Source organism: Dunckerocampus dactyliophorus, chromosome 21, assembly GCF_027744805.1.
Source record: "Dunckerocampus dactyliophorus isolate RoL2022-P2 chromosome 21, RoL_Ddac_1.1, whole genome shotgun sequence".
Lineage (NCBI taxonomy): Eukaryota > Metazoa > Chordata > Actinopteri > Syngnathiformes > Syngnathidae > Dunckerocampus > Dunckerocampus dactyliophorus.
The window spans coordinates 13,244,539-13,254,714 of record NC_072839.1 but is presented as its reverse complement, the minus strand read 5'-3'; the positions used below and the strand labels follow the sequence as shown (position 1 = coordinate 13,254,714).

Sequence of the window (10,176 nt, the reverse complement as noted above, 5' to 3'; positions counted from 1 at the left end):
GCACAAATAAAGAAGCACTTTGTGGGAAAATCAAGGAATTTGAAGGAGAACCAACTATATTTTTTGCTTTTATTTAGAAAATGCTAAAGTTAAAAAGCATTGGTATCAGCATCCGTAGTATCGGAAATACTGTATGTTTTTAAAAAGTAAAATTAAATAATTTTAAAACAGTCACATGATGGAGAAGATAAATATGAAAAATAGTAACTTTTTGGTAACCTAACTCGTGGGTAACGGGATAGGTGAGTTTTTTTTCCGTTTGTTTAGTTATAGTGTTGGCTTTGTTTTACTCAAACAATTGTGTGTAATAAAAGAGAATAATTGTATTGTTTGTTGACATTGTTATACTGACTTATATGGTTGTATTTGTACCATATATTGTTAAATTGTTCACAAATAAGTGTGCTGATCAAAGTTGTTTTGTTTGCCTAAATTGTTGTATTCTGATTTTAATCATGATCAACAAATTGACGGCAAAAACACAAAATCATTAAATGATCTTGAAAAATGTCAAGCAAAAGGTTATCGATATTGGCAATACTGGTTCCGTATTTACTTGTTATTGGATGGTACAAAAAATTGAAGTACAGTATCGCCCAACCTGATTATGCTTCATTGACACAAGTGGTTTTGATGAAGTTTATTAGTGATTTTTAGCAGTAATCCATGCATTACATCTACAATGATATATTCAAACAGACTGCAGGTACTAGTAGTCGCAGTAGCAGTAGTAGCAGTAGTAGTAGTAGTAGTAGTAGTAGTCGTAGACATGAGGTGGTCTTTATGTTATTTAGTCCCGCTCTTCTAATGGAACATCATGGTGGCTCTTGCAATGCCGCTGAGAAAAAAAATCCACTTCCTGTGTTGCTACTTCAAGGATGCTATTGGAACACAGGTGCATGAGCTGCAGGAGCTCCAGCGGGAAGTCAAACCATGGAGCGCAGAGGTTGAAGGCCTCAGAGGTGATAAGCTGTGTGTTCTCAATGGGTGAGGTATATTTTGGTGGTGGTGGTGGTGGTGGTGGGGGTGGGGGGGGGGTAGTGGTAATAATAGTGCACACTGCAGCTAGCGTGGCTAGTCGGTGCCTCACAAGTACACAACATACACTTCCTGGTCCGCTGACCAATCATAGGCCAGGTGACATTTCTTAGCCCCTCCCCCAACTGTGGACCGTCCACAAAATGTCCAGCGACGAGCAGCAGAGGAGGCAAAGCTACAGGCTACGAATCAAAACACCAGCGTGGACAGGAACGCGCAGGAGCCACCGAGGAACAAAGCTATGAGCACGACCGCTAACATGTCTCCTAGCCACACGCTTTTTTTTTTGTTCCAGGCGCCGCCCAGTCACATGTACAGTATTTACACATGTCCCAAAGCATGAGTTTAACGCTGATTAAAGCATGTGGCAGTGAAGATATGGATGCTTTCTTGTTAAATCCACATTGTCTTAAACCTGGGCTATAAGTGAGGCTGCACTTCTGCATTTCCCTCAGTGATCAACTGCTTATGTGATATCTGAGCTCCTTCATTCATCGAGAGAACAAAACCTTTCCTTCAAGCAAACCGTCAAGCTCTCACATGCAATGCAATGTGTGTTATTCAATCAATAAATAGGAAGACCTTGCTTGCAGGTCATTGATTAGAAGCCGTTTAGATGTGACTCTACATGGTGTCTTCACTAAATGATTATCCAACTCTGTCCAACAGCAGGACGCTGATCAGGGTGGATGATGAGCAGTTGTTCCTGGAGGGAAAGAATGATTGTTGCTGCTGATCAACGTCTCCTAAAAAGCAAGAAAAGATGTGGTCTATGATGGACCTCACAGCGCGTTCACTCCAGTCACATCATCTACCTCACACATCCAACTCGCTGGGACCAACGCTGTGTATGAGCTGAGAGGACTCGGCGGCGGTACTGTACGCTTGGATGAGAAGGTTCTTGTTAAGGTCGCCCACTCCGCTGCCGGCCTGCAGTTTAGGGTAAGGGGGCGCTTGTGCTGGGTCCAGGTCCATCATGTGCTCCAGGGAGCAGCCATCTGTCCCGTCGGCAACTGGTGAAAACTCCTGAGCGCTGGCCGGCTCCTCCCTGGACACTGGACTGACGGAGACAGACAGAGAACTTACAGAAACAACAGAAAGGGACTGACTTTACAGACAGCCTAGTGTGTTGACCCGGCAGCCGGGATGTTCTACAGGGTGACGCCTCACCTCACGTCCATGGACTGGACCCCGTCTGACAACTCGTCCACAAAGCTCTTGTTCTCAAGTGGTCCAAGCAGGATGACAGGGGCCTCAGCAGGAGTCGGCATGTCATCCTCCAGGATGAGCGGTGTCTCAGACTTCACGTCAGATGCTACCAACACACATTACAACAAGCTGGTCTGAAGACAACATCTAATGTACTTGTGCTCTACGTGGCATAGTAATACTGATGTCATGCAACAGGGGGCGCTGTTTTCCAGTCAGCTTGAGGCTGCTGAGTCACCCTGCACCTACCGATTTGCAACAATTTGACCATGGGATGAGATAATGAGTTTGTACCTGCAGCACCAGATAGTGCGTCCACGTCACTCTTCCTTGTTCTCTTCATTATTTCTTCAATTCTCTTTAAAAGGAGAGAGAAGACATGGTGGTGACGAAGGAACACAACAAAGTTCTCCGCTTCATCAGAGGCACAACCTTCTCAACATAGACACAGACACACACCTTCTTCCTCTGCAGCCTCTCCTGCTCCTCCTGGATATGAAGCTGCTCTCGCTCCCTCTGCTTCCTCTCAGCCTCTTTCTGGGCTCGCTGGAAGGCCTCCTCCCGCTGAGGAACAACAAGGCGTTATTCAAGATGGTCCACTGGATTCACCATTTTGATAATGCTGATGAAAGCAGACCTCTTTGTCCAGCTGCTCCTGCATGTTCTTCCATCGCTGCTCCTTCTGCCGCCGTTCCTCCTCCTCTCTGCTTCTCCTCTCCTCCTCCCGACGGACTCGGTCCTCCTCTGCCTGCTGTGCGGCTCTCTCCTGCAGCTCCCGGGACTCCTGCTGCCTCCTGCGCTCCTCCTCTGCCCTCAGCCTGGTGGAACATGGAAGGCCTAAGCTAGTGGAGTCTCACTCAGGGGTTCGGGGCTTCTGCGAGCAGACGGCACACTCACTGCTCCTCCTCCAGCCGCTGTTTCTCCTCCTGCTCCTTCTGTATTCGGGCCAGGCGGCGCCTCTCGGCCAGCAGTCTGGATGCCTCCTCTGCATCCATGGTTCCGCCGACGCTCCGGCTTGTGTGCGCTCCTGGAGACTCTACGATGCATGGATGGCATGGTCAGGATGCCGCATGAATTAAATCAAGACAACATGCTTCCAAAGGCAGACATGTTTGTAGTTTCATTTTCATCTCTTCACCTGCACAGAGTTCTCTGCTGGTGGATTTGGGGATTTTCTTCTCAGAGTTCTCAGATTTGGCAGACTTCCTGTCCAGGGTACTGTGACCTTTGACTTCAGCGTGACTCCTGTCGTCCCCAGCGCCAGGAGTTGTGACCCTCTGCCGGAGAGGGGAGGGTGGGTACTGGCCAGGGGAACAGGGCGACTGGGCCCGACTCCTGTTTGACCGCATCCTGGAAGTAAAACAACGGCATCAGCATTTGGCCATTTGTGTGTGTGTGTGTGTTTGTGGTACCTTTTTGGTGTAGCGGGACCTTTATTATTGGCTCTGAAGGATGAGCTACGAACAGGTGCGTTAGGAAACTCCCCCTGTAGGTCACATTTGGAAATTAAGCATGACATGCACATTCTGTGTGTGTGTGTGTTTGTGTGTGTGTTGACCGTGGGCGTTTTGGCCTTCGACATCTCTTCAGGGAAGGCAGCGATGCTCCTGCGGTTGGAGGAACTTCTGTGAGATCTGTGCTTGTTGATGGGGGAAGCTGTTTGTGTCGACACACAACAATGCTCATTTAAGAGTCCACGTGTCACACAGACGCTAATGAGAAGACATGAGATGATGAGATGAGGAACTATGCTTCCACCTCCTCACCTGTCTCTGTTGAGTGGAGGGCAGTTGACGAGTTGGACAGCTGCTTGTTCATTGGTGGATCTGAAGAGGTGGGTGGGGCCAGGAATTCACAGACTGCAAGAAAACAGAAGACATGTCAGAGGAACGTCGCTTGGAGGTGAGTTGGGGGCCACCGGGACGCATCTGGAATGTTGTTGGTACCAGGACACTGATCCAAAGAGACACAAAATGACCGATGTTACCATGGTGATGTGGGATGGAGATGATGAATCCGTACTTCATCTTAAATGAACTAATTCAAGCTTAAATGGCTAAAAATATGACATAAAATGCACGACTTCCATCTATTGTATTTCTAATGACAATCATTAACTGGACATATCATTTAATTCATCATCTTCAAAGTCTGAAATCTCTATTTGTAGTTAAATCTGAATACATTGGTGATATAAGTGGAGATTCAATATGTGTGTGTGTGTGTGTGTGTGTGTAATTGTAAAAGCCAGGAGGACAGGAAGTGGCGCAGCCCTCCTTTGTTGGGTTGACGGTGGGGGAGGGTGGCTCAGAGCAGACCTTCATGACAACATACATAAGAGGTCACATGATGCGTGACAACAACACAGCTGTACACGTGTGTGAGCTATGATTATTTACATGAAAATGCATATATGCGCACCAGGACCAAACAGACCAGAAACTAACACACACACACAGACATGAAGTCCAGAACCGGAACAGCCATGACATGCTGGCGGGGCACACAGAGTCATGTGATCTGTACCGTGACGGGATTGGTGGACACTGGAAGCTGAAGCAGCAGGGAGCTGATTAGGCTCAACAGCGTGGCAGGGTGGGGTCTTAGGGTTACCTGGGCGACAGGTGAGGCAGAGCGGACAAAGCAAAGCGTTACGCTCGCACCTGTGCACGTGCGCACACAAGCATTCACACACAATCCAGGAGGAGGCCAAACAAAAGCTACTTCATGTAAAATATAATCTGATGCTGCATTCAATAAAACAGGGAAATGGGAAACACCATACTTGATGCAAAATACATAAATGCAAAATAAGTGAATGTAATTTTTCAGGTGCATCTCTGTGGGTGCCGCCATTGTTGTGTGATGTCAGACTACTGCATCTCCATGAGATCGTACATTCATTTGTCCCAATTCCAGCCAGGAACTGTGGGTCCGGCTTGCGTTCCAGTGAAATTTTCCTAGCCGCTGTTTCCAGCTTCCCAGTTTTCTGTACAGCAAGCATGCAGGAAATCCAACATGGCAGCATAAGACCACACACGCCTCAGAACCGCAAGCTGGAGCAGTCATGTAGGTCCATTTCCTCTTTAATCACATACAACAGGTTTGAAAAGGTGACAGCCCCCGCCCACTGAAGCATGTGCCGTCCATCCATGAATTCCAGTGTCCAAAACAAAGACACCATCTCCTGTTACATCACGCCGCCATGACACCCTGAACATGTTCCCAGTGACGACACGTCACATAAAAACAGCGTCCCGTGTGTGCCTGTCCTTTAATGGCGGTGCCGGATGAGGTTCTGCTGCAGCGCGACGGCACGCTGGGCGGGTCTGATCCCAGGTCAGCGCCAGGACGGCCCGGCTGCATTATTGATGCCGTTATGAACGCACCGCAGAATTCACAGCTCTGGCGGCCTGAAGCTTGGTCACATGATGCCACTGACAAAACGGCAGTGACGTGGTTGATGGTTTTTAATGGTTTTCTTCACAGAAACGGATAGAATAATGAACATGTCACAGGTTAGCTGTGATGCCCTCCTTTGTGACAGCATGGAAATAAAACTACACAGCAATGACATACACACACACCTGTGGCACACTTCCAAGGCCACATGTAGCCAGCAGGAGGAGGAGACATGCTGAGGAGCAGACAAAGCAGCTCCACTGCAGCCTCCACACCCTTTTTTCCCCTCCATCACTTCATTTCTCATCTCCTCACCTTCCATCGCCCTCTAGCAGGCCATCACCTCATCTACATCACACTCACCCTCCACTCCATCAGGCGGTCCCCCCCAGGTCCATCGTTTAGGCCTGTTATCCAGGTGGTCCCGGGCCTCCCCTCCTTCTGCTCCTCCTCTCCGCTCAGCGCCCCCGGCTCTCCGGCGTACCAGGGCCTCCAGCCTCTCCTGCTCGTTGCGTTCAGACACAGGGAAGAAGAGACACTCCCTCACTGAGCCGTCGCTACGGCGGCGGACGCCCGGCGATGCACAGGGTGACGGCTGCGCCATGGTAACCACATCTGAGCGCAGCAGCAGCAGCAGCAGCAGCAGCCTCTCCCCTTCGCCACTGTCCCACTAGTCTGTTTGGGCTGCAGCTCGCTTGTTCGATACCCGAGGAGAGAGAGGACTGCAACACACCTCTCCTCCCCCCTCCCCCTCTCTAGCTGCTGTCTCCCACCCCTCCCCCTCCTCCCTCCCTCCAGTAGACTCAGTCAGCTGACAGAAAATTAATCACCAGGTTAAATAGACTAATGACTGGACGTCACAGTAAAACATCTCTTAATTTCCGGTTTGGTTTATTTTGTACATTAAAGATGCTAAAATGCTAAATTCTAAGCTATCAAAACAAATCATCCACATCTTATCTCTGTTAAATGTGACAAAGCTATTAGAGTAATCTCTAAGAATCTATCATATTAACGGGTTCATTTTATTTTAACAATGGGCCAATAAAAAAAAAAAACAGTCGCTGGCCAAAAATTGGCCCTCGACCGCACTTTGGACAACCCTGGTTTACATATTTAACACATTTCAATACTTAACATGCTGTAGATGAGGAACAAGCTAATAGCCATGACAAAGTTAGCTTGACTGCTGTCATCGGCGTTCTTTCACCTCAAAAGAAATATGTGCCTGTCACTCCGTGGATTCATGCCTTCCCGTAAACGCCACGCGATACGCTGCCGCTGATGTCATCCCTCGCCACAGCCAGCCATCATTGTGTCATTGGCTCCTGCATGTCGTGGGGGGTGGGTCAGGATGTACGCGTGCTAACAGAGGCGTTAAATCAATGGAGGCAACCAGGCGCTCCACAGAGGACCAGACAGAGCCTCGGGGGCTCGTTAACCCTTCGCCCGCCGATCGGCGCTTAAAAGGTGTCGTTAGTGTGAACAAACATTATTTAACGTTCTCCTCCTCCAAGCACGTACTTCATAGTGTCCTTAATGCTGTAATTAAAGACTCATTGAAAAACATCACAGACGCCTGCGTTTGTGCAGCCTGTGACCCACTGCATCCTCATACGCAGACAGTATTTATTGGATAGTTTTACTAGTTTATATCCATTTTTTATTGCAATATTTGTCCTTCTGTGGGAACATTACACAAGTCCTCATCGCAGATCATCTACAACATCTGTCCTCATTCCATATGGCCTAACTCTGGGACATGTCAACATCCAGGAAAGGCATATTTGTCCTCAAGTGTTGCCATTATAGATGTCCTCATGCTGGGACATTATATTAGTCCTCATGTTGGGATATTGGGTGCATCCTCGTGTGGAGGACAGTACATGTGTCCCCATGATGGACTATACAATGTCCTCATAAGAGGACACTACATTTGTCCTTATGTCGTGACATTACTTTATGTCCCCATATCAGGTCATTATGAGTCCTTGAATGGATGCCACATCATTTGTCCTTATGCCAGAGCATTTCTTTATGTCCCCAAGTGGGGACATTATGCATCCTGAAGGACAGCACACATGTCATCACATGAGGACTACATGTGTCCTCATCAAGGAACATTGTATTTGTCCTCATGTGGAGGACATTATTTTACATCCGCATGCTGGGACATTACATTTGCGCACGTGTCGTAATGTGGACAGCACACATGTCCTCTCAAAAGGACACTACATTTGTCCTTATGCCAGGACATTACATGTGTCCTCATCAAGGGACAATGTGTTTGTCTCCATGTGGAGAACATTATGTTATGTCCTCATGCTGGGACATTAGAATTGTCCCAAAGTGGGGACATTATGTGGCCTCATGTGGAGGACAGCGCACGTGTCCTCATAAAAGAACATTACATGTGTCCTCATGCTGGGCCATTACGTCAGTCCCCAAATGGTGACATTATGCATTCGCTAGTGGAGGACTGCACACACGTCCTCATCAAGGGACATTCTATTTGTCCTAATGTGGGGAACATTACTTGATGTCCTCATGCCGGGATGTTACATTTGTCACTATGTGGGGTCAAAACACACAAACCCGATGACATCTTCGCGTCTTAGTAGAATGAGTGAAACATCCAAGATGCTGAGAATGACTCCCAACATTGACGAAAAGCTTGCTGTGACCTCTGACCTTGTCCGCCTCCTGTTGCTGTCGTCTCTTCTCCTCGGCCGCCAGGTGGCGCTGCTCTTCCTTCCGCCTCTGTGCCGCCATCTTGCGCTCTCGCTCCTCGCCTCGGCGCTCCAGCTGCTGCCGAGCGCGCCGCTCTTTGTCCTGCAACGCCTCTGACAGCTCTATGGACGCACACACACGCGTGCTTATGTTCTACTTACAACAGTATATTGACAACACTGATAAATATTTCACAATAAGTGAGATTATAGCACTATGTAAATATGTCCCCTAGTGGTTTTGTGGTGGTTTGAGCAGGCGTTAAAGGTTTTGAAACGTCTCACCTTGTGTCTTTCCTCCATTGCCATGTCTGTCCTTAGCTAAAAGCAGTGCATGTCGCACACCTAAACACAGAAGAAAATTTACCTGCACTTTCCCGCCCGCATCCCCACTAACACACATCGATTGTAACATTTACCTGGGGGGCTCCTGTGACCGGAAGGCGAGCTGCGAGACGGAGAAGCCTTCCGATTGGTCAGCAGGGGTGAGGGAGGCGGGGCTAGGGCTGTGTTTTTTTTGTGTTTGGAGAGAGCAAACATAACATGGTTCACTGGCACAGATGTAAAAATAGAACAACAAACACCGGAGAGGAAAACGTGACTGCAAGCTTGTTCGCCATGGGAGTGTTGGCAACATGCTAAACATGGCGTCCAAATGTAATTACACACACGTCAGTCGCCTTCAAGCCTCAGGGGTCAGGGGTCACAATAAAGTAGCGATTGAGAGCTTGTATTTTGCAAACCCTGTGATTGACAGTGGACATCTGTATTGACAACACGTCTGATTATACACACAGTCTTAAAATTAAAATAATTTCAGCACACACAGTCCCACAACACATTCACAACAGAACATGTACTATTTCATATATTATCAGCATACTGAAGTCTTACAGTGCACGTAGTGTAGCTATTTAACGCTATTTTTGGGCTAAATCATAAAATGCAAAATACAGAAATGACATAAAACTTGACAGCTCCATGCAAATGTTGGATAGCCTCAAGTATGCCCGTTAGGTGTTTGTTGTTCTGCACGTGTGCTTTGTCTAAATGATGCATTTTAACTCACCTGTCAAAGCAGCAGGACGAGTCGGAACCACCCGGGTCATGACAACGAACCTGACAGGAACCTATTGAGGGGGGAAACAATGTGGATGGAAGCAGCTGTGAGATGACTCAGGGTGTAGTGAGGAGAGGATGCTCAAAGAAAGGGAGGGGTGGAGAGGATGAAGGGCGGGAGCGAGTACTTCCTTGTTTCCTCACTTGCTAGCTAGCTAGCCCCAATTTAAGCTAACATTCTTGCTAAATTCAGTGGTTAAACAAACTACAATTTTAAGCCACAATTGAGTAAAACGTCTAAAACATAACATTTAACACCACCGCTTGGTAATAGTGCACAATTTTGGTAGTATAGTATAATTTCACAATAATTTCTCAGAACAACCTTTCAGCCCATCAACGTATCTTTCCCCCTCACGTGGCCTCATTTGGGTTCGTGACGTACCGCACGTGCCGAACGCAGACCAGGCCCGGTGGCGCAGTGACGTCACAGTCGGCGCCTTCTGAGGCAGGCCACCGGTGATGACGTCGCCGACACAATATGGTCTGTTCCACAAACGCCCTCCAGCATACACACATACACTGTTTACACATCATTCATTTTCTATGCCGCTTGTCCTCACTAGGGTAACTGGGATAGGCTGGAGCCTATCCCAGCTGGCTTCCGGCGAGAGGCAGGGTACAGCCTGGACTGATCGCCAGCCAATTGCAGGGCACATTATAGGCAAAGTTTCCACAT

The 10,176-nt window shown here is 48.0% G+C and overlaps 1 protein-coding gene across 5 annotated transcripts; it reads right to left on the bottom strand.

Annotated features, from left to right (window-relative positions):
* Positions 1-625: 625 nt before the first annotated feature.
* Positions 626-9,907, bottom strand: map7d2b (MAP7 domain containing 2b). 5 transcript variants are annotated; one of them, XM_054765515.1, is made up of 18 exons: positions 9,823-9,907; positions 9,448-9,508; positions 8,798-8,884; positions 8,664-8,723; positions 8,341-8,501; positions 6,013-6,151; positions 4,774-4,860; positions 4,014-4,106; positions 3,806-3,903; positions 3,660-3,733; positions 3,386-3,597; positions 3,145-3,283; positions 2,885-3,065; positions 2,707-2,811; positions 2,542-2,605; positions 2,209-2,353; positions 1,854-2,098; positions 626-1,784 (listed from the first exon to the last, which is right to left on the bottom strand). In XM_054765515.1, exons 2-17 carry the CDS (start codon positions 9,485-9,487, stop codon positions 1,855-1,857), a joined length of 1,929 nt encoding a protein of 642 aa, XP_054621490.1. In that variant the 5' UTR covers positions 9,488-9,508; positions 9,823-9,907; the 3' UTR covers positions 626-1,784; position 1,854. The 5 variants fall into 5 exon arrangements, with proteins under 5 accessions (XP_054621490.1, XP_054621491.1, XP_054621492.1 ...); XM_054765516.1 differs by having other exon boundaries at positions 9,883-9,900; XM_054765517.1 differs by lacking the exon at positions 9,823-9,907 and having other exon boundaries at positions 626-1,744; positions 9,448-9,770.
* Between the last annotated feature and the right edge of the window lie 269 nt (positions 9,908-10,176).

Coding starts and splice junctions, on each gene's coding strand:
- map7d2b (XM_054765515.1), bottom strand. CDS start 9,487: ATGACCCGGGTGGTTCCGACTCGTCCTGCTGCTTTGACAG. Junction 6,152..8,340: donor AGCAACAGGAGGCGGACAAG/GTCAGAGGTCAC, acceptor CGCAACGAGCAG/GAGAGGCTGGAGGCCCTGGT. Junction 2,606..2,706: donor AGAGGCTGCAGAGGAAGAAG/GTGTGTGTCTGT, acceptor CTCCTTTTAAAG/AGAATTGAAGAAATAATGAA.